Source organism: Lathamus discolor, chromosome 4 (assembly GCF_037157495.1).
Source record: "Lathamus discolor isolate bLatDis1 chromosome 4, bLatDis1.hap1, whole genome shotgun sequence".
NCBI lineage: Eukaryota > Metazoa > Chordata > Aves > Psittaciformes > Psittacidae > Lathamus > Lathamus discolor.
In genome coordinates this window covers 126,134,035-126,161,942 of record NC_088887.1, presented here as the reverse complement: position 1 = coordinate 126,161,942, position 27,908 = coordinate 126,134,035, and the positions used below count along the sequence as shown (strand labels likewise).

The 27,908-nt window shown below is 49.6% G+C and overlaps 1 protein-coding gene across 2 annotated transcripts in view; it reads left to right on the top strand.

Moving 5' to 3' along the window:
• FCHSD2 (FCH and double SH3 domains 2) overlaps positions 1 to 17,100 on the top strand; it is a 151,859-nt gene extending 134,759 nt beyond the window's left edge. The window contains exons 13-21 of one of the 2 annotated variants that reach the window (XM_065678921.1): positions 2,546 to 2,707; positions 7,925 to 8,059; positions 8,958 to 9,041; positions 9,734 to 9,911; positions 10,902 to 11,122; positions 12,163 to 12,292; positions 12,891 to 12,973; positions 14,855 to 14,949; positions 16,964 to 17,100. In XM_065678921.1, coding sequence (XP_065534993.1) covers positions 2,546 to 2,707; positions 7,925 to 8,059; positions 8,958 to 9,041; positions 9,734 to 9,911; positions 10,902 to 11,122; positions 12,163 to 12,292; positions 12,891 to 12,973; positions 14,855 to 14,938 — 1,077 coding nt within the window. In that variant the 3' untranslated portion in view covers positions 14,939 to 14,949; positions 16,964 to 17,100. Of the gene's footprint in view, positions 1 to 2,545; positions 2,708 to 7,924; positions 8,060 to 8,957; positions 9,042 to 9,733; positions 9,912 to 10,901; positions 11,123 to 12,162; positions 12,293 to 12,890; positions 12,974 to 14,854 lie in introns of both variants that reach the window. The other variant, XM_065678920.1, reaches the window with a different exon arrangement.
• The last annotated feature ends 10,808 nt before the right edge of the window (positions 17,101 to 27,908 follow it).

The following is a 27,908-nucleotide window of genomic DNA, read 5'->3' as shown; positions in this document are numbered from 1 at the left end:
GAGTGAGAACTTCACTTGGTTAAGTGGCTTTGGCTTTTCCCATGGGAAATACTTCCCAAGCTCATCCATTCCTTCAGTCTCTGTACCTAATTATGTGGGAGAGTGCGTGCGTGCACCAGTGCCCATAGGGAGATACCTTTTAAGTGACAAATTCTACTCTAAAAACTGCTTTAAAGAATCACCTATCTACTAAAGGGAATTGAAAATAATACCTCTCAAAAGCAGTTGTATTGTTTGAAAGAGGTTTAAAGACATCATTGCAGATAGCTTTCAGATGAAAACAGATCCATTTCATGAATGAAGGTTATAGTCATTTATTTTCTGACATACCTACTTAATAGAAAGATAACATTGAAGTGCAGGAGCATGTCGAAAACAAGGAAACCACCGCTATCAGTTCACCTCAGACAAACTTTCGTATAGAGTAAGGATGTGAGTTGAGAGGGGGGAAAATCTGTGTAACACCAACTGGTGTTTTAGTTCATAGTCATAGAATGGTTGCGTTCCAGCAGCTCCACGTCCCTCCTGTGCTGCTGCCCCAGAGCTGGATCAGGGCTGCAGGGGGGGTCTCCCCAGAGCACAGCTGAGGGGCAGGATCCCCTCCCTGAGCTGCTGCTCACACTCTGGGGGTGCAGCCCAGCACACGGAGGGGTTCTGGGCTCAAGTGCTCACTGAAGCCGGGTCATGGGGAGCTGCTCCTCACCCAACACCCCAAGTCCTTCTCCTCAGGCTGCTCCATCCGGTCTCCTCCAGCCTGGGTTTGTGCTGGGATTGCCCCAGCCCAGGGGCAAGACCTTGCCCTTGGCCTTGTTGAGCTCCATGAGGTTCATATGTTCCCACCTCTCCAGCCTGTCCAGGTCCCTCTGCATCCCATCCCTTCCCTCCAGCGTCACTGCACCACGCAGCTCGGTGGCATCAGCAAATGTGCTGAGGGTGCTCGATCCCTCTCTCCACGGCACCAACAAAGATGTTGAACAGGATCAGTGCCAGCACCAACCCCTGAGGACACCGCTCATCACTTGTCTCCACTTGGACATCGAGCCGTTGACTGCAACTCTTTGAGTGCAGCCATCCAGCCAATTCAATTCCTTATCCACAAGTGGTCCATCCATCAAACCCACCGTACACGTACCCTACATAGTCTCCTGTGCTTCAGGCACTACAGAAAAAGTACTTCCCCTCTAATTTCTGCTTAGACCCATCCATCTTTGCTGAGTTTGCTTGGTTTCACAGTGCTATTAACTTGATGGGTCACTGCAGGTAGCAATGCTATAGTAAAGTGCTTCTGATCCCTGTGGAAGGGGCTGGAAGGCTGAGGAGGGCATGAAACTTTCCTGCTTGCTCAGTAACATGCTAAGAAGGAAGAACACTGTGAAAGGAAATGCAGGGAAAGCTCAGGGGTGGTTCAGTGGGTTCCTGTTGTTGCCTCCATCAGTGACTCACTGAAGGACGAAGTCACTTGGTTTTTGTTCCTCTGGTGAACAAGTGCAAGAGGAGGAGAAGGAGGAAGGGAGGAGGAGGAGGAAGAGGATGATGATGATGATCATCATCATCATGACAATGGTCATAAATAACCTCATTTTTATTCCTAGGTTTGCCCCCCGCTTCCTTAATTGTTCTTTGGAATTCTCCTTTGCTTTTCTTGAAGTCCCGGATTTCTTCATGCTACTCTTGCCCTTCCTCCTCTTTAGGTTGTTAATCATTTGGATCAGGGTGGTGGTTTGCCATAAGTTAGTGAAGGCCTTGGCTCCAGCACCACAGAAGCATGCCAGGATGCTGAAGTGCACCCAGCTGTCAGAAAACCTGCATTTTCATTCAGTTCCAAAGATAGAACTCATGGAGCTGTTCCTTGCAGAGGGATACTTCATTTTGGTATTGTTGTAATACTCTTTTTCCATAACAAATGAGCTTCCTGTGATCTCTGGGAAGTGTTGGTGGAAAAGAGCCACATTTTGGGGGTGGTGGCTGTATCACATTGGGTTTCCTTGGGTATCATAGCCCATGGCAGGGGGGTTGGAACTGGATGATCTTAAGGTCCTTTCCAACCCAGACCGTTCTGTGATTCTGTGATAGCCAGTTTAGTCACCAGCTGAAAGAGCATCCAGGGTCTGAAGCCCAGGAGTATCCCTGATTTTAAAAGCACTGTGAAATGCTGGGATTTGTCTGCTTTCTTGCCCTTTGGAAATGATCTGCACTAAACCAACCACTAGAACATAGGAGTAGAAACTTCCCATGAACTAATAGATGCTATTTTCATGGAATTGTAGAATGATTTGGGTTGGAAGGGACCTTAAGGATCATCCAGTTCTCACTAGTGAAATAGGCTGTGCCTGTGGTTTTGCATCTCTAGAACACCATCCTCTGTCTCTTGGCTCACTCCGCATTCCTGCAGGCAGGGAAATGAAGAACCGGACATGCTCGGCATGGAGCAGCTTTTGGAGCCACACGAGTAATGTGGGGATCAGGAAGTAACACACTGGAATCGTGGCAAGGAGTGGAATGTGATCTTGAGAGAGCTCTGACGGGTGTGTGTGTGTTTCCTCAGATAATAAAGCTGAAAGCAGAGGCTCGCCTGGACCTGCTGAAGCAGATCGGGGTGTCCGTGGATACGTGGCTGAAAAGCGCCATGAACCAAGTGATGGAAGAACTGGAAAACGAGCGCTGGGCCAGCCTGCCCTCGGTGACCAACAACGGCTCTTCACACATGGTAGGGCTTCCGTCGTCTCAACCTCACCTTGGTTCCATGCGGCTCTTTCCTAGTAGCAATTCCTAACTTAATATTGAATAAAACCCCAAATTCATCATAAATCATTGAATCAAGGAAGGGTTTGGGTCGGAAGGGACCTTAAAGCTCCTCCATTCCAACCCTTGCCACAGGCAGGGACCCCTTCCACTGGAGCAGCTTGCTCCAAGCCCCTGTGTCCAACCTGGCCTTGAGCACTGCCAGGGATGGGGCAGCCACAGCTTCTCTGGGCACCCTGTGCCAGCGCCTCAGCACCCTCCCAGGGAAGAGCTTCTGCTTAAGAGCTCAGCTCAGTCTCCCCTGTAGCAGGATACACCCGTGCGAATACTGGGTTTGTTGTTAGCTAACTGCAAAGAGCTCATAGCTTCACATGGTTGGAGCGTGTCTCAATTTCACACAAGGAAAACCCAGAGTAAAAGGATTGCTCGTTTCTGTTGCTGAGTTTACTTGAGATTGATTTTGCCAACCTTGGAGAAGTGCCATAGCATTTATTTGCCGTCTCCTGAAAAGAAAAATGTCTGTGTGCTGCTTTGATGTTTCATTAATGGTTTACGATGCTATCTGAGCTGCTTGGCTGAAAGGCTTTCTTCTTCCAGACGTTTAGAAAGCTGTTGATTCTACATCATCTCCTAAAGAGTCAGTTAAGTAGAGATGGCAGTGAAAGTCATCGGGAGGGCAAAGCCCGGCTTCCAAATCGATTTGGGTATTTGGGATGAAAATTTAATTCATTAAATATGAGCATGATGCTTTGGAAAACAGGTTGTCCGTTCCTGTGAGCAGGGTTAGATGTTTCCCTGAAGGATTTCATGGAACCACGGAATCCCAGGCTTGTTTCGGTTGAAGGGACCTCAAAGCTCCTCCAGCCCCAACCCCTGCCACGGGCAGGGACCCCTTCCACTGGAGCAGCTTGCTCCAAGCCCCTGTGTCCAACCTGGCCTTGAGCACTGCCAGGGATGGGGCAGCCACAGCTTCTCTGGGCACCCTGGGCCAGCGCCTCAGCACCCTCACAGGGAAGAGCTTCTGCCTAAGAGCTCATCTCAGTCTCCCCTCGGGCAGGTTCAAGCCATTCCCCTTGGCCTGGCCCTACAGGCCCTTGTCCCAAGCCCCTCTCCATGTTCCCTGCAGCCCCTTTAGGCACTGGAGCTGCTCTCAGGTCTCCCCTTCAGGAGCCTTCTCTTGTCCAGGCTGCCCCAGCCCAGCTCTCTCAGCCTGGCTCCAGAGCAGAGCTGCTCCAGCCCTTGCAGCAGCTCCGTGGCCTCCTCTGGAGCTGCCAGTACCAACAAGGAGAAGGGAAGCTGCTATAAGACCTCAGAATACATTTATTTTCTCTCATTCCTTCCGTGGCCGGTGATGCTGAGCTGTCACCTTTGGCACTAGAACTAAACCCATGTGTTGCTCTTCACCAGTAACCAAGCAAAATAAAATTCCTGAAGGTTTGGTCAGTTTGCCTCAAAGAAATCTTAACTTTTCTGGGGTTTATACTTTTAATATTTAACAAAATTCAGAGGCTTTTGCAAAGTCTTGGTTTTCATGTACTTTCCTAACTATAGCCTTCATACCGGGTTAAAACGACTTCATTCATACTTTATCTCCCCTTCAGATTAATCTTCATCTTTGGACACCCAGAGTGTATCTTCTGAACAGCAGAACTTGCAGGGGGAGCAGGGCTGTGGTTTTTCTTTGCACTGCAGATGATTTGCTTCCTTTTGCTGACCACCTAAAAGAAACAAAATCCCCCTTTCAGCAAGAATGTGGAATCTACACACACAAATTCCTGCTCATTCCCATGTTTCTTTGTGCTTTTCTGCTTCTTTAGTGTCTTCTTGGTAATGGTGGCAAAGCCATAGTGGAAAAAGGGGGTTTGGATGTAGAGGTGTTATCATCTGTGTCAGCTTCAGTTCAAAGAAGTGAGCACTGAATGGAGTCTGAGCACATGCTTCCCAAATCCTCACTTTGTTGCCTTCAGGCTGTTGGGATGTTTCTCCAGGGACCTTATACAGAACTCAGACACAGTGACAGTGATATGCAGGGAAGGTTGTTGTAGGCACTACTCAGTGTAGTCTGTCTCTGCTTTATTCCCATGGTTAGTGGTATAATTAGAGATTAAAGCTGTAGTATGCAGATCCATGCTCCAGTCTTCCCAAATCCCAAAGGAGTTCTTGTACTGAGATTCCTTTCAGATCCTTTCTACATGAGGAGATGTTACGTAGCTGTGTTTAACAGTGCCTTTTTTTCCCTTTCTTCTTGTACTCCACCTCCTTTACTTCCCCTCGTGCACGTTGGAATGTGCCCAATGCCTTGTTCTCTGTCTCATCACACATGCCAAGAGCCAGCCCTGGAGCCAAGCCCTGCGCTAGTCCCTGGTGAGCCAGCAGATGCCACAGAGTGGGAGGCTAAACTCTGAGCTCTATTTTCCCCTTTTTCTCTTACATCTGCTCCTGTGTGAAAACAAGATGCTGTTGACCTTGGCAGCCAGCTGAGGACAGCAGGAGATGGAATTCTTAGAAGGCCAAAGGCCAAAATTACGCTGCTTGCAATTATTAGAGGAATTACTGCAGCGTGTCACAAGCAGCAGTTTCGCTTCAGCCTTGAAGAGGGAGCAGTGTTCACTGCTCAGAAACCAGGTACCCACCTCCTGTACGTGGTACCCAGCTTTGCTCTTTGATCCAGTGCTGGCCATGAGACTTTGTTCAGCAAAGCTCTCCATGTATTTCCTTGTAAAGAGTGAAAAAGGAGAAAGGAAGGTCAATGCCTACATTACTACAGTAATGTAATGAGCTGAAGGACTTAATATCCCATTCCCTCTTCAGTGGGCTGATTTTGTGATAGAGTCGTAGATCCCAGACTGGTTTAGGTTGAAGGGACCTTAAAGCTCATCCAGCCCCAACCCCTGCCACGGGCAGGGACCCCTTCCACTGGAGCAGCTTGCTCCAAGCCCCTGTGTCCAACCTGGCCTTGAGCACTGCCAGGGATGGGGCAGCCACAGCTTCTCTGGGCACCCTGTGCCAACGCCTCAGCACCCTCACAGGGAAGAGCTTCTGCCTAAGAGCTCAGCTCAGTCTCCCCTCGGGCAGGTTCAAGCCATTCCCCTTGGCCTGGCCCTACAGGCCCTTGTCCCAAGCCCCTCTCCAGCTTTCCTGCAGCCCCTTTAGGCACTGGAGCTGCTCTAAGGTCTCCCTGGAGCTAAAATCATTTGACTCAGCAGCAATTATAGGATCATAGAATCATGTAGGCTAGAAAAGACCTTTAAGTCCATATATATATATATATGTATGGTGATCTTGATCTTACATATATTTTCATACCTTTTTTCATATGTATAATCAAACTGTCTCATCACTTTCTACCTGCATTTACTCTTGTCTGTGCCGTCTGTTTCATACCTTCAGTGTAATTGTGTCATGTATTTATTCTTTGCATATGCTGTCTTTCATCACCAGTGTGTTGAAAGATGAGTTTTAGGAAACAAGCTGCTTCATTTTCTGTGTCATTGGTGCTGTTTTCCCTCTTTGCAAACGAATCCATTCAAGGAGGTTCAGCAGCCCCCACACTGAAAATGAAAATGTCATTTTCTGCCTCGTGTTAGGAAACCAGGAGCAGATGTTTTCTGAAGGACTCTTTCTAGACATGATACACTCATTTCCATGATGTTTCTTGTGGCTGTCAGCTGGATCAGCTCCTGCTGCTGGGACATAGACCATGCACAGCAAAAGGCAGTTAGAAACCGGAGAGGGAAACCTTACACTTGCCATAGTTTCTGCTTGGTTGGGAATACATCAAAGCACGAGGCAGGGCAGTGATTTGCTGTTACAGCAACATCCATCAACACATTCAAGTAGCAACAAATCAAGCTTGAATCATAGAATCAAATAGGTTGGAAAAGAACTTCAAGTCCAGCCTTTACCCAGCATTGCCAAGTCCATCGCTAAACCGTGTCACTGAAGGCCTCATTGAAAATGTGAGGGGAAAAGAATCATCTGAATTACCAGATTCTAGTCAAAAAACTGCAGCGAGGTTGTGAGTGCTCCATCCCTGGCGGTGTTCAAGGCCAGGTTGGATGAAGCCTTGGGTGCCATGGTTTAGTGTGAGGTGTCCCTGCCCATGGCAGGGGGGTTGGAACTGGATGATCTTGAGGTCCTTTCCAACCCAAACCATTCTGTGATTCTATGATTCTATGAGTTGAGAGATGGTGAAGTTTTGTGCTCTTTCACCCCAGGTCTGGAAGAGCAAAAATGCTGCAGAGCAGAGGTACAGCATCACCTGCTTTAGGGAGGCTGCCTTTAGTCTCAGCCTAACTTTGTGCTGATTTATGAGCCCTCCGTGAGGAATACCAAACGCACTCCCACATTTAAAGGAATACATAAAGGGAAGATGGCAAATACAGATGCACGACAGCGCTGCCTTGGGTTGGAAGGACTGGCCTGCTTTCACATGAGATAAAGTGTTTATTCAGGATGTCATCCAGGCAGGAGGCCAGAGCACGGCTCATGGCACTGCTGCCCCAGCTACCCTTATAGAAACTTGGATTTTTCCAGTGTCTCGACTTGAGGCCCTATTTCAGCTTTTACACCTAGTTTTTAATCATTCTTTCTCTAAGGATTCTGGTTTCTTGCACCAAGCCCGTTGTGCAGAACACACCAGTGAGAAGCTGATTCTTCGACTCTTTACTTCTTATTTCTGTAACTTCCAAGTATTTCCGTTGGCGCTTCATTTCAGACTCCTCCTCACAAGCACATTCAGCTTTAGTAGCAGAAATTCTCAGTCAGTGACTCCTTTTCCCATTAAACTCTTTGCTGTGCCTCTCAAATTGCATCTCCAAAGGACGTGAGTCCCTGTTTATAGCTTATAGGGAATAAATAACTGCCCATCAGTGCGGTTGGAGCTTCCAAAGTCTTCTCTGGTTCTTTTTAAATCCACGGTGCTTGAATAAGGAAATACATCTGAGTTAGGCAAAGATGGTGACAGCTCTTACTCTTTTCTTTCCCTGTATTTGCTTTGTTTGATGACTTTCCTTGCATTATTTGGGAATCATGTTGAATATTATTTAGTCGTTGGGTTTTTTGTCCCGTTTGAGTGATCATAAATAGTAAAAAACACACTGAAAAATAATGATCAATTCATTTCCATTGTTAGTCCCTTTTCATTTGGGGATCTGATGCCAAATTTCATTTGTTTCAACAGGTAAATGCTGATGCAGAGAAGGAAGAAGGTGAAGAGTTTGAAGACAGCATGGATGTGTTTGATGACAGTAGTTCTAGTCCTTCTGGTACTCTAAGGAATTATCCTCTCACCTGCAAAGTTGTTTATTCGTACAAGGTTTGTGAGTTATCTTTTTGTATTGATTTGATTAGAAAACTGAATGATGCAGCAAACATAATAGATGCAACTGTGCTTATGGGACTTGAATAGAATCACCACAGAGTAACAGACTGCTTTGGGTTGAAGGGACCATAAAGCTTATCCAGTTCCAACCCCCTGCCATGGGCAGGGACACCTTCCACTAGAGCAGCTTGCTCCAAGCTCCATCTGGTGTCAGCATTTGACTCAGTAATTAAATACATCTAACACCTAGTTGTGAATATGTGCAGCAGTAAATTCCATGCCATTGTGAAACACATTTAAACTACAGTTCAGCACAGTCCTGACGTCTGTTCCCTATTTGCAGCTTGCAGAGATGTCCCTGCCTGGCTTCAGGGCCACCAGCTGTGTGTCTGCTGTTACAACCTGTTGTAATTCCTATTGCTGAGCCAGTGGGGCTGTAGTAGAGATGCCTTCTCAGTGTCAGGCTGCGTGACAAAGCTCCTCTTTGTACTGTAATAGTGAAACCACCATTCAGGAGTTCAAGCTTTGCTGACAAACTGCATTCAAGCTGTTTACGTCTGCTAGCACTGCTAGGTCAGTTGTAAATCACACCACTGTGGAGCCAAAGCCAGTGGCAGGCGTGAACCTGGAGTACAGAGTAATTAGAGATCCCAGAGGGTTTGACACGCTGATGCTGTTCAGGGTGCTTCTGTCTATCCTAAATGAAACAGGGCCTTGTGAACATCAGTAAATGTATAGAAGAACGCTTACAGAATGTTTTAAACTATGCTATATCATAGAATGTTCAGTTCTTGAAACCACATAAGCTTTAATAAAAGTCTGGATGAGAATGTTCTTTACACTGCCTGGTCTGCACACCTTGATTTTCTAATCTTCCTGTAATATACTTCAGGCTTCTCAGCCGGATGAATTGACCATAGAGGAACATGAGGTGTTGGAGGTGATAGAAGATGGAGATATGGAAGACTGGGTAAAGGTATTGGTTTTCTGAGATTGTTTTCTTTTCATAGAGTCAGAATAGAATGGTTTGGGTTGGAAAGGACCTTAAGGCTCAGTTCCCACCCAGGGAAGAGCTTCTGCCTAAGAGCTCAGCTCAGTCTCCCCTCGGGCAGGTTCAAGCCATTCCCCTTGGCCTGGCCCTACAGGCCCTTGTCCCAAGCCCCTCTCCAGGTTTCCTGCAGCCCCTTTAGGCACTGGAGCTGCTCTGAGGTCTCCCCTTCAGGAGCCTTCTCTTGTCCAGGCTGCCCCAGCCCAGCTCTCTCAGCCTGGCTCCAGAGCAGAGCTGCTCCAGCCCTCGCAGCAGCTCCATGGCCTCCTCTGGCCTCGCCCCAGCAGCTCCACGTCCCTGTGGTGCTGCTGCCCCAGAGCTGGATCAGGGCTGCAGGGGGGGTCTCCCCAGAGCACAGCAGAGGGGCAGGATCCCCTCCCTGAGCTGCTGCTCACGCTCTGCGGGTGCAGCCCAGCACACAGGGGGGTTCTGGGCTCAAGTGCTCACTGAAGCTGGGTCATGGGGAGCTTCTCCTCACCCAACAGCCCAAGTCCTCCTGAGGCTGCTCTCAATTATTTCACTGTTTCTTTAAAAAACAGAACTCAGGACAGGAGAAACATTTGGACTCTTTTCAGAGCCATAAGCAAAACCAGAGAATCTTTTATGCCCCTCTTTCACAGGCACGGAATAAAGCGGGTCATGTGGGGTATGTGCCAGAGAAGTACCTGCAGTTCCCAACTTCCAGCAGTCTGCTGAGCATGCTGCAGTCCCTCGCCGCACTGGATAGCAGATCACACACCTCCAATAACTCCACGGAGGCTGACTTAGTCTCAGGCACCCTGAATGGAGACTCCAGTGGTAAATACCAATAAAAAACTAAACTCTCTATCAGCCTTGTTCTCAAAGGATTCTGCATGCTGAGTTTGGATGCTGCATATGAGAATTTCTCCTATTTGACCGGTTTCTGAGTACAACTCTTCTCAGTATTTATCTATCTCATATCAAACCTGCATAGTTTATCTGTCTCTCAGAGTTGAGACTAACTAAAATTAAGGAAAACCAGAATCAGAATTCCAGACTGGTTTGTGTTGGGAGGGACCTCAAAGCTCCTCCATCCCCAACCCTGCCACGGGCAGGGACCCCTTCCACTGGAGCAGCTTGCTCCAAGCCCCTGTGTCCAACCTGGCCTTGAGCACTGCCAGGGATGGGGCAGCCACAGCTTCTCCGGGCACCCTGTGCCAGCGCCTCAGCACCCTCCCAGGGAAGAGCTTCTGCCTAAGAGCTCAGCTCAGTCTCCCCTCGGGCAGGTTCAAGCCATTCCCCTTGGCCTGGCCCTACAGGCCCTTGTCCCAAGCCCCTCTCCAGGTTTCCTGCAGCCCCTTTAGGCACTGGAGCTGCTCTCAGGTCTCCCCTTCAGGAGCCTTCTCTTGTCCAGGCTGACCCAGCCCAGCTCTCTGCTTTCTGTGGTTTTGGTCCCAACCTGATGAGTTCATAGCTTGGTTGGTTCCAGGCTGCTGCAGGACTCGCTGCAGTCCCAAGCAGTGACTGAGCTTCCCCTGCGGCCCAGAAATAAGTGATTTTCTCTTGGTTGTAGAGAAGACAAACACAGGGCAGAGCAGAAAGAACATCCTTCGCTGCTGCTTTGTTCTGGCATCCTGCAGCCCCTTTAGGACTGGAGCTGCTCTAAGGTCTCCTTAGAGCCAAAATCATTTGATTCAGCAATTACAGAATGATGTTGCTTGGCAAACACCTTTTAAATCATGAAGTCCAACCTTAAATGTATGTATAGTATTGGGTTTTTTATGCCTCTGCTAATTATGCTTTTATTCTTCCTCTTCCATCCTTCAGTCTGTTTTGTGAAAGCACTTTATGATTACGAGGGCCAGACGGATGATGAGCTGTCCTTTCCGGAAGGAGCCATCATCCGCATCTTGAACAAGGAAAATCAGGATGATGATGGCTTTTGGGAAGGAGAATTCAACGGGCGCGTTGGGGTCTTCCCATCAGTGTTAGTTGAGGAGCTGACGGCCTCAGAAAACGGAGAGACTCAGTGGATTGGAGATATTCAGGTATGTAAAGAGTTGAGGTGGTGGCTTGAATGTGGGGTATGAGTTTGTTAGGGTGGTTTTGCAATGCTCAAAGATTTGCTGCTTCCAAAGGTGAAAAAACCCAAATCGGGACCAATTTAAGAAAGAAACCCCATAAATAATTCCAGCAAAATAAAACAGAACCAATTTAAGGAGAAAAATCAAATCAGAACCAGGATAAAATGAAAAACCCAAACCCTGAGTGCTTCACTTTGGGTTTCTTTCCCAGCCTAATTGTGCCCAACTGATGTATTTTAGCAAATGTCATGGATTTGTGGATAAAGGGAAGTATTTGGTAGAAAGGAAATGAAGCCAAGGAGGAAATTCCCAGTCTACTTCCTGTAATGAATTTATGGCTTTGACTGAGACATCAAATGCAAGCTGGCAGAAAGAATTACAGGCTCTCTCAGCCCTCATTTAATGGTTTCATACTGAAATCTGTTCTGTATCCTCTCAGTCTGGAAGGGCAGAGTGCTGTCAAATAGTGAATTACAGTGATTTTTGCCAAAATGGCCTCATTTCATATTTTATTCTTAATATTAGAAAATCGGACACATTCTCCTCTGTAAGTGAGCTAGAAACTGGTTTTTTGTGTGCCCTACAAGGTAATTTCTCTGATATTTTTAGTCTTTGATCGGGGCAGACCATGAAAACTTCACTTTGACATGATACATGTGATAAAACTCATAATCTTGAGGCTTTTGTGTGCGTGGCACACTTGGCCAAGTGACTTTTCAGCTGACCTTCCCAAAGTCTGAATTCCCTGGGAGAGGATGAAAACCTCTGCTCAGTGGCAACCTGTGATTTAACAGACATGCAGTCACTGTTGGATAGCTTGGTTTTCCTCCTCAAAACCCTGACAGCACTTTTGACACGTAGTTCTCCTCCAGATGAAAGCTCTTGTGCACTGATGTGTCAGTTCTAGTGTAGGGATGTGTCAGACAACTGGCTGTGCCTCGAGGGGTAGGTGAAAGCTGTTGAGGAGTGGGGTTTGCTGCAACCCCTGTCTCTTCTTCCCACAGGTATCCCCAACTCCAAAGCCTAACCATGCCCTTCCACCGCTGCCCCTGTACGACCAGCCTCCCACTAGCCCCTACCACAGTCCGGATAAACGAGGTTCTCAGTACTTCCCCAGATCACCCTCAACTAATGGTAAGAGACTGGGGGATGGCAAAAGAAACAGTTCAGCAAGGTGCTTCCTTTCATAGAATCATAGAATAGTTAGGGTTGGAAAGGAGCTCAAGATCATCCAGTTCCAACCCCCCTGCCATGGGCAGGGACACCTCACACTAAACCATGGCACCCAAGGCTTCATCCAACCTGGCCTTGAACACCGCCAGGGATGGAGCACTCACAACCTCCCTGGGCAACCCATTCCAGTGCCTCAGCACCCTAACAGGAAAGAATTTCCTCCTTAGATCCAATCTAAACTTCCCCTGTTTCAGTTTGAACCCGTTACCCCTTGTGCTGTCACTACAGTCCCTGACAAAGAGTCCCTCCCCAGCATCCCTATAGGCCCCCTTCAGACACTGGAAGGCTGCTATTAGGTCCCCACGCAGCTTCTCTGCTCCAGGCTGAACAGCCCCAGCTTCCTCAGCCTGGCTTCATACGGGAGGTGCTCCAGCCCCCTGATCATTTCGAATGTTCCTATTTCATAGTGGGGGGAAAAAAGAAGCTTTTTTTGCCACCTGAAGTTCATTCAGGGGTATTGAGGGGCTTGGTTTTGATGCGTTGCTCCTTCCCCCTTCAGAAAACAGCTTCAGCTCAGAGTCCCCTGGATTCTCACAGCCTCCACGAATTCCTCCTGAAAGTTCCTATGGAAAACTGCGACCTGTGAGTTAAAACCAGATACTGATGTTCTATTGAGACTCCAAAGGTATAAAGCCAAGTTTAGGTGAAGCAGGATGGGTGCGTTCAAAGCAGGGGGGTGATGCAGCACTGATGATCTGGCTCTCTGTGTTCTGTGGATGCAATTACTATGTATTAAAACGTGTTATCTCAGATGAATACCGCAGGGGAAGGTCTGTTCACTCCCCTTTGATAATACCAAAGATGTGTCAAAAAGCTGGAGGACACAGGAGCTCTTTGAGACGAAGTAAACACTAGAACAAAACAAAGCTGCACTTGTTTAAACACTTACTCAGCGTGTTTAAAGATGACCTTGAATCTTACCCATCCCCTCTCCTTCATCTAAGCTGCTCTTCTGCCTCTGCCTTTATAGTTGTAATACCTCTGTGTCTCTGCATGAGGCATGTAGATCGTGAAATCAAACCCGTGGGGAAATTACATCTATAGTGAGAGCAAAATAGGAGGTAGGCAATAAACTGAGAGTGCCTTTGCAGGCATTGGGGGGTTATTTCTGTCCTTGACACATTGAATAACCCCTGAACAGAGCTAAAAAAGGGGGTGAATAAATGCCAGAGCCATTTAATTCTATCATTTGTACAAGTCTCCTCCGGTGTGCCAGCAGACAGATCTGCGTGCCAGCAGTTTGAGGTAATGTGTGGACTTCATTGCGTTTAGGGTTAAATTTACTTCCAGACCCCTTGATTTGAGAGGTTTGGATTTAAAAGTCTGAATTGCAACATCTGTATATTCTGTTTTGTCTTTGCTGCCTCAAAAGAGAGATTTTGCCAGGAAAGGAAAGGAAGAATTTAATCACTTTAGGACTTGCAAACTCCATCTCCTAGGATTAGCTTTGAAATCGAGGTTGGGATGGTTTCATAGTCCTAAATCAAATCATATGCGGTTGTATTTTCCTGGCATCCTCAACGGTTGCACAAAAAGAGCATTTTGGGCTATTCATAAGTTATATCCTCATTATTCCAGCTAGTCAGTGGGTTACCTTTATCCACAAGGCAGAGGTAGTGCTGCATCATTTAGCATTTAGCTATTCAATGGGGAAGTTTCATATTCCCTTGCAAAACGATGCTGATTCAGCTTTCCCATTTAATAGCTTTATATTTCATGAGTTTCTTGCAATTTAGTGTCTTTTCAGGATATTACTCCAGTGTCATGCTTTAATTGGAAGGATCTCTGTTAGTTTTGCATTTTAAATATGCCTGGTTTGAAAATACTGTGTATTTTATTATGCTATTGCTCCACAATTCATGTTTTCCATAGCAAGTCACTCCAGTGTATTCTGCAATCACATGCCAAAACTCCTGCCTGCAATGGCGTTAGCACTTAAGATAAGCTCTATCAGGAGCAGTAATAACTTCATTGATGTGGCAGAGTGTAAATATAGCATCAGATTTCAGGTGTGTATGGATTGAGGAAATACCAATAAGCCACTTAGACGCAACAAGACCTTGTTGTAGCTCCCAGTCCACGTGAGTTCCAGGCAAGGGCATCATCGGATTTCAGCATTCGATGTAAGGTCCAAAGTGTATCCCAGGTTTAGGTACTGAATTATCCATGGGCGCATGCAGAATAAGTGGGATACTTCACTTGGTGTGTTTGCCCTGTTGGGAGTGCTAGTTATCCTGGAGGAAAACCACCGAAGAGTAATGACAAGTTATAGAGGAGAGCCTTGGTGGCTTAACTGGGGATAACTGGGCCTGAATTCACCTGGTGTCTCGCTGTAGTTCTGTTGATCTTCATATATAACCTGTATATTTGCTTCATCTGGAGGTATGAGCCTAAAAATGCTGGTTTAGTCTATGCAAGCTCTGAAATACTCTGATAGTTACAGGCTGGTTCTGGCTGTTTCAGGTACGAGCAGCTCCACCACCCCCAACACAGCATCACCGCCGGACCACAGAGAAGATAGAGGACGTGGAAATCACTCTGGTGTAACGATGGGACTAGTTAAGTAGTAGTGCTACAATCAAGACCAGACGTGATATTTGGTCGAATCTCAGTTTTTAGGCACCTTTGCATGATGAAGACTTTGACTAGAACAAGAGATAGGGAGGATTTTATGTGGCAGTGACCTGGTGGTCTCCTTCCCGCAGTCATGACTATTTTGTGCCTTTTGATTTTGTTGCTTTGATTTATATACATCATTCTTCCTCTCTTAGCACAAAGCAAGACGGGCCAAACAGCGAGCAGAGGATTGCCTTGGAGCAGGTTTCTCTCTTGGCTGAAGATGGTCAGTTTTTATATGGAGGCTGAGGAGAAAGAGCCTCCTTCATGCAACTTAGTCATAACGTCCTTCGACCACGTGCATTAGTACAGTATATTACTGTTGCCATAGGAATGTGTTAAAAGATTGTCAATTCTTCAAGTAGTAAATGCTTTGTCTGATTAGGGATTAATCAGATTTGCAGAACGAAAAGAAAGGGAACTGAGTATAAATAGAGGCTGGCTCCTCTTCAATCCCCTTGCAGAAAGGAAGAAAACAGGCAAAGAATCTTCTAGATGAGGCAAACTGATGCAGGCCATGCGTTAATGCACACCTCTCCAATGATGAACAGTTCAACTGTTACGTCCTTTGTATTCGTATTTATGCAGTACATTTAGGAATAGAGTATCTAATATGGAGGTGCTGAATTAGTAGCAACATCTTGTTCCATAGCGTAAACCAACTGGTAGAAAAGTTAAGTGAGATTTTTGTCTAGATCTGGAAATTGAGCTTCTTTTTTTCTTTTTTTTTTTTTTTTTTTTAGCAGATTTTGGGGGATTTTGGTTTGGTTTCTTGTTGCCCAAGTATTTGGGTCACTCTTCTCCCAGTTATTGCCGTGTACTTTATTATCCATCATTAGCAGTGTATCTTTGGCATCAGAACATCTTAGGAGTTACATTTAAGAGTATTTACATGCGTTAGTTAGTTTTGGCATTGGATGGTCCTATAGCATATTCCCACATGGACACCCATTCATTAGCCAAAGCCAGGGAGCCAGGAGAACCTCTGGCTCCTGTGAAGCCTTCAGGCCACCGTGGTGGCCAAGACCACAGTCTCCAATTGCTCTTATAGGCAAGAAATAGAGAGTAAAAGAACTTCCCAGCTAATTCTCAATTGAGATCTCTGAAAAAGGAACCTTTTTGTTCTTGAAATGGTCGGAGGAGAGGGGAAAACTGGAGGAAAAGGGGTTTTCTTTATGAACTCAATGATTTTCAGCCATCTCCATCAGATCAAAGCTTCAGCTAAAAGGCATCATCACGAGGTTGGGGTTTTTCAGCTGTTGTAGGGGTTCTGTTGCTTTTGTGTCTTCATTTTCTTTCCTAAGCCAGTACGTTCTCTACCTTTATTAACAAGGGCTATTTTTTGAGGCTACATTATACAGAAAACAGATTAAAAACCAATCCATCTAACCAGGTTTTACCATACGATTCACACATCCTTGTCAATCCCAACCCAGGCTGTTTGCCAATCTCCTTTCCCAGTGGGATCTTGAACCTAGAGCGGAGCTGTTTGAAGAAACCCATTCATGGATCAGTGCTGAAATCAGTGCCTGTCCAATGAAGTCTTTCCCACACGCGTCGTTCTTTTGCACCTCTTGTCCTGTTGATCTGTTTGAGGTCTTTTTATGTGTTTTATCAAACTTATTCTTAAGTTTAAAGAAGAAAAAGAAGTTTTTAAAGAGAAAAATAAAAAGGATTTAACTGCAAACCATTTGGAAAGCTTCACCGCGCAGAAGAACAACTATTGCCATCGTAACGTTCACCTTCGCTTTCTTTGGCCAGTTTTTTCTTGCGTCCTTCATCCCTGGACTTTCAAAACAGCAGAAAGCGTTATTTAAAGTCTCTTTTAGTTGTATTTTAAGATATTTTCTGTAAGAGCTGCTAATTTTATTTAAAAAAGAAAAACAGACAAAAAAAAAAAAAGGAAGAGAAGTTGTACAAAGATGCCTCCTTTTTAACTATGATTTCTTCATACAGGGCATGTATTGGACGTCTCATCGTGTACAGCGTCAGTACACTGAAAGCATAGGTGCAAGATGCTTTCTTTATATGGGCTGTAAAAAGTTTGTATTTATTATGTATAAAAAGTTGAATAATAAAAAAGTGGAAGTAAATCCATGCCGCAGGAGCCGTTACGGAAGGTTTGGGCATCCATCCAAGGGGAAAACCAGGAATTTGGGGATGAAAATGGACATTTTCTTGGCTGTTGCTTCTATGATTTGTGCTTTTACGTAGAAATGTGAACCTTCTGCTCAGAAAAACCCTTCTGCACCACTTAGAGTGGTCTTTAACCATCCCTTTCAGGTGGTATTTATATGAGGGACTAAAATGATGCCCTAAATGAAGAGCCTGTAACAAAGCTCCACTTAGCAAAAGAATTGTTCAATTGCCTTGATGTAATTAGGGTAATTGCATAACGAAAGAGAGGGATTGATGATAACTCTTCAGTGTGATTGTCCTTTAACAGGCTTGATTCGCCTAATTGTGTGAGGAGAATTCCTGCTGCATCCCAAAGCCCTCTAGCATTAGGGTCCCTTTTTGCTCTGGGTTTCCAAGGCTGGTTTGGGTTGGAAGGGACCTTAAAGCTCAACCAGCTCCAACCCCTGCCACGGGCAGGGACCCCTTCCACTGGAGCAGCTTGCTCCAAGCCCCTGTGTCCAACCTGGCCTTGAGCACTGCCAGGGATGGGGCAGCCACAGCTTCTCTGGGCACCCTGTGCCAGCGCCTCAGCACCCTCACAGGGAAGAGCTTCTGCCTAAGAGCTCAGCTCAGTCTCCCCTCGGGCAGGTTCAAGCCATTCCCCTTGGCCTGGCCCTACAGGCCCTTGTCCCAAGCCCCTCTCCAGGTTTCCTGCAGCCCCTTTAGGCACTGGAGCTGCTCTCAGGTCTCGCCTTTAAGGAGCCTTCTCTTCTCCAATGGCTTTGCTTCCCAGATTTTCCAAAGGGCAAATGAGACTGAGAATTTGATGGAAGTGATGGGGGTTTGCGATAAAATTCACTACACATTAATTGTGCCAGGGTTTCTCTCTGTTTGTTTCATGGGAACATTTAAAGAAACCCAGGCACGTGGGTGAAACCTCCTTCCCATATAGCACAGGTATCTCTCACTGTTAATAGGAATTCAAAAGGAAAACAAACCCCTCGCCTTCTTCTTCAAATAAAGGATCTTTTACTCCTCTGCATGTAACAGAGCCCTGGCTACTGTGCAACGCCTGCAAATCCCAGCATGGCAGAGGATAGCTCCCTTCATCCGCCCTTCTTTATGCTGAGCTTCCCAGGAAGCTTGGGAGAGGAGCTGCTCCCATGGAAAGAGCCCTTTCTCCCTGTGTTTTCTCTCTTTGCACATCTGCCCTGCTTAAGACTGATGGGAGGGATGGGGGGAGTAAGCTGCTCCCTCTAGCCTGCGTCAAGAGGTGAGCTCGGGGATACTGAGACCTCAGTTCAAGACACATGAGGAGGATGGAGAAAGGGATAAAAGGAAAGGAAACTTCACAGAAATCAGGGATGCAGCACAGGAGCTGCTAAGAAACGCAGCTGGGAAGATGCTGACGTGCTTCCTATACCGAGTAGTTCCCTACTCCAGGCATTCCCCAGGGGGGACTGAGGATTGCAGCTCCGGGAGGAGGATCAGTGTAGCAAGCGTGCCTCTGCATTGCAGGTCAGTTCATCCGGTAAATCAAAGCACTGCAGTGCTCGGGGCTGGACTGGGGAAGGTGGCAAAGCCCCGTGGTGACTGGGGTTGAACTGGAGCAGAGCTCTCTGTTCCCGGCAAGAGTGGGGTGATGCTGGGTTTACTTAAGTACAGGCAGAAGCTGATTGAACACAGCAGCATTTATGTGGGGAGCTGATACGGCCGTGTTACAGTGCTGCTTCCCTGCACAAGCTGAGCTAAAGCTGCAGCAGGGCAGGTAGCAGGTAGCCAGGCTGCTGGTTAACATGCTGGAATGTGCTTTACATCCCAAGGGAAATTGCAGCCCTTCCCCCCCTTGGAAATACAGCCTGGAGTTACCGTGTTGAGCAGACCATGATTTAGTTTGTATCGCAGAGCAGGGCTGGCCAGGGGTGGAATAGAGATGGGCTGAGAAACAAGAAGTTACCCCCATAACCTGGACCTCTTGTCTCAGATGTTCAGGATTCCAGAAGCTCTTCCCTGTGAGGGTGCTGAGGCGCTGGCCCAGGGTGCCCAGAGAAGCTGTGGCTGCCCCATCCCTGGCAGTGCTCAAGGCCAGGTTGGACACAGGGCTTGGAGCAAGCTGCTCCAGTGGAAGGGGTCCCTGCCCGTGGCAGGGGTTGGAGCTGGAGGAGCTTTAAGGTCCCTTCAGCACAAACCAGGCTGGGATTCCATGGTTCTATAATTCTCTGTGCCCCTGCATCCTGCTTACAAAGCAGTGCCAGCATCACCTGAAGATTTCTCTTTATAGAAATAAATCTGTTCCTTATCACACTGCATAATGAAGCACCCTCTATCATAGAATCACAGAATGGTTTGGGTTGGAAAGGCCTTAAGATCATCCAGTTCCGACCCCCTGCCATGGGCAGGGACACCTCACACTGAACCATCCTACCCAAGGCTCTGTCCAACCTGGCCTTGAACACTGCCAGGGATGGAGCACTCACAACCTCCCTGGGCAACCCATTCCAGTGCCTCAGCACCCTCACAGGAAAGAATTTCCTCCTTAGAACCAATCTAAACTTCCCCTGTTTCAGTTTGAACCCGTTACCCCTTGTCCTGTCACTACAGTCCCTGATGGAGAGTCCCTCCCCAGCATCCCTATAGGCCCCCTTCAGGTACTGGAAGGCTGCTATTAGGTCCCCACGCAGCTTCTCTTCTCCCGGCTGAACAGCCCCAACTTCCTCAGCCTGGCTCCATATGGGAGCTGCTCCAGCCCCTGCTCATCCTCGTGGCCTCCTCTGGACTTGTTCCAGCAGTTCCATGTCCTTTTTATGTTGAGGACCCCAGAACTGCACACAATGCTCCAGGTGAGGTCTCACCAGAGCAGAGCAGAGGGGCAGGATCACCTCCTTCGCCCTGCTGGTCACGCTCCTTTGGATGCAGCCCAGGATACGGTTGCTTTCTGGGCTGCGAGCGCACACTGCAGCCGGCTCATGTTCATTTTCTCATCGACCAGCACCCCCAAGTCCTTCTCCGCAGGGCCGCTCTGAATCTCTTCTCTGCCCAGTCTGTAGCTGTGCCTGGGATTGCTCCGACCCAGGTGTAGGACCTTGCACTTGTCATGGTTGAACTCCATAAGGTTGGCATCAGCCCACCTCACAAGCGTGTCAAGGTCCCTCTGGATGGCATCCCTTCCCTCCAGCGCATCAACAGGACCACACAGCTTGGTGTCATCGGCAAACTTGCTGAGGGCGCACTCAATCCCGCTGTCCATGTCAGCGATGAAGATGTTAAACAAGACCGGTCCCGTGTTCCTGGGAGAGCAAACCCACGTCACAGCCATTCTCAGCCTCCCACCGGGTGTTCTTGAGGTCAGTGTGAGTTATTACCCAAGGACACCGGCAGAGCGGGGTTGTTCTGGGATAACGAATGGGATAACTCATGTGCATCCAGCAGGGAAGTGCTGCTGCTGCTTTGGGAATCATCTGCCTGAGCTCAGCCAAGGATGAGGAGACGATTCATCGATTTCAAGTCCTAAGCAGACAAAGGTGGAGGTAATTCTGGGATGTTGGGGGTGTTACTCCAACAGAACAACAGGATCAGTAAAGACTGCATTTATCTATAGCCCCTTAAGACAGTTGTGTTGCAGCTGAGTGGTTTATGTAGAGATGTGAAGAGCTGAGATGCTGAAAAGCAGAGCACCCTGATGGCAGTCACTTGGTGTGTTTGCTGATTGCTTGTTTTCTAAAGCAGATAGCCCCTCCACTGGTTAGAGCTCACCCTTTCCTTAAAGATATATTGAAAAGGGGGGGGTGAAGGTGTTAAGTTTAAGCTCTGCTTTGCATTCTGGTCTGGTGTCTCTTTTGCTCTTGATGGGTCTCTTACAAGGCTGACTAATGCCCTAGAAAATAACCTTGTGCTAAGGGCCTTTTTATCACTGCTGCTCCTTGGAGGTGGAGACAAAAGCAAGGACCAGGTTATTGCCAGGCTGCTCACGAGCAGCATCGCTCCATGGCCTGAAGCATCCTGCCCACCTCGTCTGGATGAGCAGGGCTTGGAGCTGAGCCTGGCAAAGCACCAGCTCCACACATCACATACACAGGACAGGCTCAGCCCGAGACCCAGCTGGTGCTGGCACCTCAGAGAGTGTTTTGCTCCATTAGGCCTGGGGCTGTCCTCATGCCAACAGCCATTAGAAGGAAGCGCAGGGTGGAGGTCAGCCAGCGCTGGATCTGAAAGCTTCCCAAAGGAGCCCTGGGGTTGGATTACAAGTGAGGAGGATGCTGCTTTGAGGCCTTCGTCTCCATTCTCTGCATTGCAAAGTAGTTTGGCTGCCCCTAGCACAAAGGAAGAGGTGACAGAGCTGAAAGCTTCTGAGGGACCAAGGGTCTGGGCATCGAGATCTGCCCTTCAGTGACTGCTGCGGCTTTAGCAAGTCCCTTCGTTGGTGCTTGCCTCCGGTTCTCTGACTGTGTTTTAAGGTGTCATTGTCCCTGATGGATGTCTCCAAAGAGAAACGTTGCTGATTTCTGTCCCTTTCAGGCCTTGTGTGTTGTTGCTCCCCACCTGCAGTCTTTCACCATCGTGTCTGCTGTCATTCACCGTGTCGCAGTCAGGCTGGGATGAGCTCTGCTCCTCCCTCATTCTGCCTTATCCCAACCTGAACTTCCCCTGTTTCAGTGTGAACCCATCACCCCTTGTCCTGTCACTACAGTCCCTGATGAAGAGTCCCTCCCCAGCATCCCTATAGGCCCCCTTCGGATACTGGAAGCTGCTCTGAGGTCTCCACGCAGCTCCTCTTCTCCAGGCTGAACAGCCCCAACTTCCTCAGCCTGGCTCCATACAGGAGCTGCTCCAGCCCCTGCTCATCCTCGTGGCCTCCTCTGGACTTGTTCCAGCAGTTCCATGTCCTTTTTATGTTGAGGACACCAGAACTGCACACAATGCTCCAGGTGAGGTCTCACCAGAGCAGAGCAGAGGGGCAGGATCACCTCCTTCGCCCTGCTGGTCACGCTCCTTTGGATGCAGCCCAGGATACGGTTGCTTTCTGGGCTGCAAGCGCACACATCATCTGTGCCGTTCCTCACTTAGCAGCCACAGGAGCAAACCCAAACCCATTTCCCTGCTCTCTCCCCATACCCAGCGCAATGCTCCCTGTGTGCACTCCCACATCCATCTCACAGCATCCTGAGCTCCCCACATCCTCCCGTGTCGTGTAACCACAGCGAGCAGTTAAACCCCGAGCTGCCGCTGGGCGGGTGCATAGGAGGGCAGGTAATGACCTTATCTCAGTGCCTCTGATGCACACGCACCCATAAATCATCATAAGATGTCTTACACAGGGGAAAGCAGCCACCTCCTGCCCTCTGCTGCTTTCCCGGAGCTCCGGGGCTGATTAGAATCATAGAATCACAGAATAGTTTGGGTTGGAAAGGACCTCAAGATCATCCAGTTCCAACCCCCCTGCCATGGGCAGGGACACCTCACACTAAACCATCCCACCCAAGGCTTCATCCGACCTGGCCTTGAACACTGCCAGGGATGGAGCACTCACAACCTCCCTGGGCAACCCATTCCAGTGCCTCAGCACCCTCACAGGAAAGAATTTCCTCCTTAGATCCAATCTAAACTTCCCCTGTTTCAGTTTGAACCCATCACCCCTTGTCCTGTCACTGCAGTCCCTGATGAAGAGTCCCTCCCCAGCATCCTTGTAGCCCCCTTCAGACACTGGGAGCTGCTCTGAGGTCTCCACGCAGCTTCTCTTCTCCAGGCTCAACAGCCCCAACTTCCTCAGCCTGGCTCCATATGGGAGCTGCTCCAGCCCCTGCTCATCCTCGTGGCCTCCTCTGGACTTGCTCCAGCAGCTCCATGTCCTGGAACACTAAGAACATTAAGAAGCACTTACTTAAGGTGATGGGTTTCAAGTGATGCTACCAAGGGCAAACGGCTCCCTTGGAAGTGCCCGTTAAGGTTGCAATGTCCTTGCCTTGCTCAGGGCCATGGTGCTGGGCTGTGAGCTGCTGGAATGACCTCTGGTAGCAGCCAGTGGCTTCATCAAACAGGGAAGAGCTGAACTGAAGAGCACGCCGAGGCCCGTATTCCATTTCCTGGTCTTCAGGAAGTGTCAGGTCTTCTCCTGTGCTTCAAGGCCTTGAAGTGAATCCAAGCAGTGAAGCAAAAACCTTGTTTAGCGGGGCAGGTGCCCAAGGGGAAGGGTCCCAGTGATGGCCACGTTTGTGAGCGGCCATTCAGATGCTGGCAGGGATTTATCAGGTCTAAGGGAGGTGATGGGGTTAGATGGAGGGTCAGGCCCTGCTCCCATGGGTCAGGCCCTGCTCTAATGGGTCAGGCCCTGCTCTAATGGGTCAGACCTTGCTCCTGTGGGTCAGGCCCTGCTCTGGTGGGTCAGACCCTGCTCCGGTGGGTCAGACCCTGCTGTAATGGGTCAGACCCTGCTGTAATGGGTCAGACCCTGCTGTAATGGGTCAGGCCCTGCTCTAATGGGTCAGGCCCTGCTCTGATGGGTCAGACCTTGCTCCTGTGGGTCAGACCCTGCTCCTGTGGGTCAGATCCTGCACCCATGGGTCAGGCCCTGCTGTAATGGGTCAGGCCCTGCTGTAATGGGTCAGGCCCTGCTCTTGTAATGACTTGGTGATTGCTGCAATTGGCGGCTTAAACCCTTACATTCCTGGTGCAGAACCTCTGCCTTTGCCCCTTTCTGAGTTGCAGGGCTTCACTTCCAGGCCTTTGACCACGTTCCCACATCCTGGAATCCCAGCCTGGCCTGGGATGGAAAGGGCCTCAAAGCTCCGCCACTCCCAAGCCCTGCCATGGGCAGCGCCACCTCGCACTGGCCCCTATCCTCCAAGCCCCTCCTAGAGACCCACACACACCTTTCCAGAGCCCCGCTGCACCCTTAGCACACACCTGAGCTGCTCCCGGCCCCCTTTCAATCCTGCCCTTGGGCTCCTTTTGCTGCAGGGCAGGAGATGGGATTGGCCACCCCTGCCTGCAACCACAGCGCCCTTTCCCCTCCCATCCCGCAGGATCGTGCCGCCTTCCCTCTGCTGCTGGAAGCTTTCCTGGGCTTGGTTCCCCATGGTCTTGCCAAGCCAAGAACCAGTGAACCCTGTGAGTGAAGTGTTTGCAAAGGGCCTTCCAACGTGGCCTTGAGCCCTGCTCCTCCCAAGTGTTTTTCCCCTCCATCCCACCCCGCTCTTACAGCTTCCTCGTGCCGCTCCATATGGGAAGGGGCTCCCCGAGCAGGGTTTGGGATCCCCATGAAGCAGCGGCTCCGAAGGGAAGGGAGATGTTCCCCAGGAGCTTTCCCAAGCTGCTGGAGACTTGGGAATAGCTCGAGGAGGGGCTTTATACCCGGCAAGGCGATTCAACTGCAACGGTAGCAGCTGCTCCAAGGGCAGCAAGAAACTCTGCTCCTCCAGCCCGTGCAATAAACCTGCCATCGGAGGCAGGCTTTCCCAATGCTTTACAGCCGGGGCTTCCCATCCATCACAGAATGGTTTGGGTTGGAAAGGACCTCAAGATCATCCAGTTCCAACCCCCCTGCCATGGGCAGGGACACCTCACACTAAACCATCCCACCCAAGGCTTCATCCAACCTGGCCTTGAGCACTGCCAGGGATGGAGCACTCACAGCCTCCCTGGGCAACCCATTCCAGTGCCTCAGCACCCTCACAGGAAAGAATTTCCTCCTTGTATCCAATCTAAACTGCCCCTGTTTCAGTCTGAACCCGTTACCCCTTGTCCTGTCACTGCAGTCCCTGATGAAGAGCCCCTCCCCAGCATCCCTATAGGCCCCCTTCTACTTGAATCACATTCCAGGAGCAGCCTCCGTTCATTTAATGCAGCGTCTCTCATCCCGTCCGTCTCTGCCCTGGGTTGCATTTTCCACTGGTACTTGCTGGGAAAATCCCTTCCCTCTGCGCTGTGCCTGGTGATGGTGCTGGTTGTAGGCGTGGGGATTTGATGGTTTTCCTTGCCTGGGAGCTTTGGATGGGGGGTTGGCTCTTGGGAGGGTGGGACAGGCAGCCCGTGCCTCTGAGGATGGCCATGGGCCAGGCTTGGCACCCCTCACAGGCCATGCAGGGACAGCAGCATCCTGCAGATGTAAGGCTGGGAATGTGCATTAAGCTGCTGTGTCTTGTGGCCTCATCCTGGATAGGCAGAGCCGATGGAAACAAGTCTGAATGGTGTCTCCTATGGAGCCAGGCTGAGAGAGCTGGGCTGGGGCAGCCTGCACAAGAGAAGGCTCCTGAAGGGGAGACCTGAGAGCAGCTCCAGTGCCTAAAGGGGCTGCAGGAAAGCTGGAGAGGGGCTTGGGACAAGGGCCTGTAGGGCCAGGCCAAGGGGAATGGCTTGAACCTGCCCGAGGGGAGACTGAGCTGAGCTCTTAGGCAGAAGCTCTTCCCTGTGAGGGTGCTGAGGCGCTGGCCCAGGGTGCCCAGAAGAGTTTCTGCCCTTGGCTTCTTGTATCTGTGATCCTGGTGCCCTCCTCTGGTCCTGGCAGAGCCGTGAGGCAGCTCCCAGCCCGCAGCAGGGCCTCGGCTTGGGCTGAGATTCCTGCTCCAAGCTCCCTTTCCCATAGCAGACACCCTCCCCTGGGACCATCCCATTGCAGGGGAGCTTCCTCGCTGTTGGGAAACGTGGCTGGGAGCTGACTGCCATCGAGTCCATTCCTTTTCCCCCTCCTTTATGTGGGCTCGTTGTTCCTGTGCTAGTGATCAGCAGCTTTCGGGCTGCTGGGGGCAGCTCTGTCCTAGCAGAGACCATCTCAGTCTCCTCCTTGCCATTGCCATTCCTCAGGCCTGTGGCTGATCTGCTGAGCCCATAGTGGCCCTGGGCCTGGCATCACAGATCCAGGAGTCTGCCCTGAGAGCACAGGGTTGTGGTACATCATCCTGCTTGGGAATAGCCTTGGGAATCCCATCCCATGGAGACCATCTATCAGCCTCACTCAGAAGCTTTATATCCAGACAGATCCCTCGAGCAGCCACCCTTTAGTGCCAGCTCCATCTCCTGCTGCCCATAGCTGCAAGGGGAACAGAGCATCTGCTGTGAAAGAGGTGATTTCAGAGGCAGGAATTACATTCCTCCAACACCCCGGAAAGCTTTTTGGGAGAAGGAGGTGCATCCTCAGAGACAGAGCTCGGAAGAGAGGCCATAGTGAGGACTCGACATCAAGGGTCTCTTTGGGGGTAGATGGAGACAAGGTCTGTGCTGAGCCTGTTGAAATCCCCCTATAGCGTGGCCCCAAAGGCTCTCACAGGGAGAGAATCGGAAGGAATGGGATGCTGCAGTTCCATCCTGGTGGGTACCAGCTTTGTATCCCCAAATCCCACGGGTGTCTGAGCTCCGGGGATCACAGGGATGAAGTTTGTCCTCACCTCTCTGCCTGCCACGAAATTCAGTTCGTGCCTTGCTCTGTGTGCAGGAGGAAGAGGCTGGATCAGGATGCAGCAGCCCTGCCTCACTGGGGGATGGCTGTGTTGGTGCAATGGGAAGGGCAGGTCCTGTGTGCCTGTACCAATGTGTCCTGGTGCGGTTTGGATGACCCTCAGGCTCTTCCCTGATGCTTCTTTCCCTTGCAGAGCCACCACAGTCCTTAGGTAGTACAGGATCTCCCTCGGGATTATTTTGCCATGTGAAAACAGCAGCAGCAATGACAGTCCGGGACATTCCTAGCCAGGACATTTGCTCCTAATGCCCTTTCACTGTTACCCACAGGAAACACAGGGTATCCCAAAATCCAGCATTCCTGCAAGCAAGGAAAGCCGCTGACTTCCCTGGCCCCTTCACTGCAAAGGGCTGCCAGCCCCTCCTGGATGCTCTGAACGGGAGCCAGATTCCCGGGGAGAAAATGCTGGGATGTGGGTTTAATTGAGCCTGTGCAATGGCCTTGGGCTGCCATAAACCATGTTGCTGTCTGGGCAATGAAAGGAGCTGCGGGGAGGCAGGACAGCTCCTGATTCCCGAACCTGCTCCAAGCTGGCATTCCCATAGCGAGGAAACCTGCTGCTAACCCCATGGCACGTGCAATGAGGACACAGGGGTTCCCTGGTGCCACCAAATGCCATGTCAGGGGGTAATATCCCCACTTCTTTGCCTTTGCTGCAGCAAGCTCGGGGGGGGGGGGGTTCCATCCACTTGGACATTGGGAACAAAGGGAACCTCTGTCTGGCCCCGCAAACCCGAATGACAGCCATCCATCATGGGGTTTATGGATAGTCCTGCAAATCCAAGCCTTACTGGGGCCAGGAGGCCATTGGGATCCTTTGATTTTCCAGACTTGATTTGAGCTCTCCGAGGTGAGGGATATGGGCACATCACAGCTTTTTGGGGATGCTGCCAGTCTCCCTTTCAGCAGGGATGGAGCAGAGAGGAATTCAACCCTTTCTGGCTGCAAACGGCATCTCGGAGCATCACCATGTATCCCTGGGAGCCGGCTGGAGCCAGGGATGGATGGAGTGGAGGGAGGAATCCCATGTTGCTATTTGTGGAAGGGACTGAAATGTTCCCGGCTCCAAAGGCTGCAGTTTGGAGCCCGCTGGCTTAGCTGGGCCATGGCTGGGGGGGGGAGCAGGGACATTCCCGTGCTGCCTAACACCACCAAGGCCCCTGCTTTGTACCAGGGTGCAGCTTGACCCCGGCTCTGGGTGTCGATGCTGACCCTGAAACGCTGATACAACACATAGTTTCTCCTTAATAGGGCATGGAAAAGGGGATGCACGTCAAGGCCAGGCTTTTTTGCTCATGTTGTGCCTTTCTCTGTCTTTATGTGATCCAGAAATAC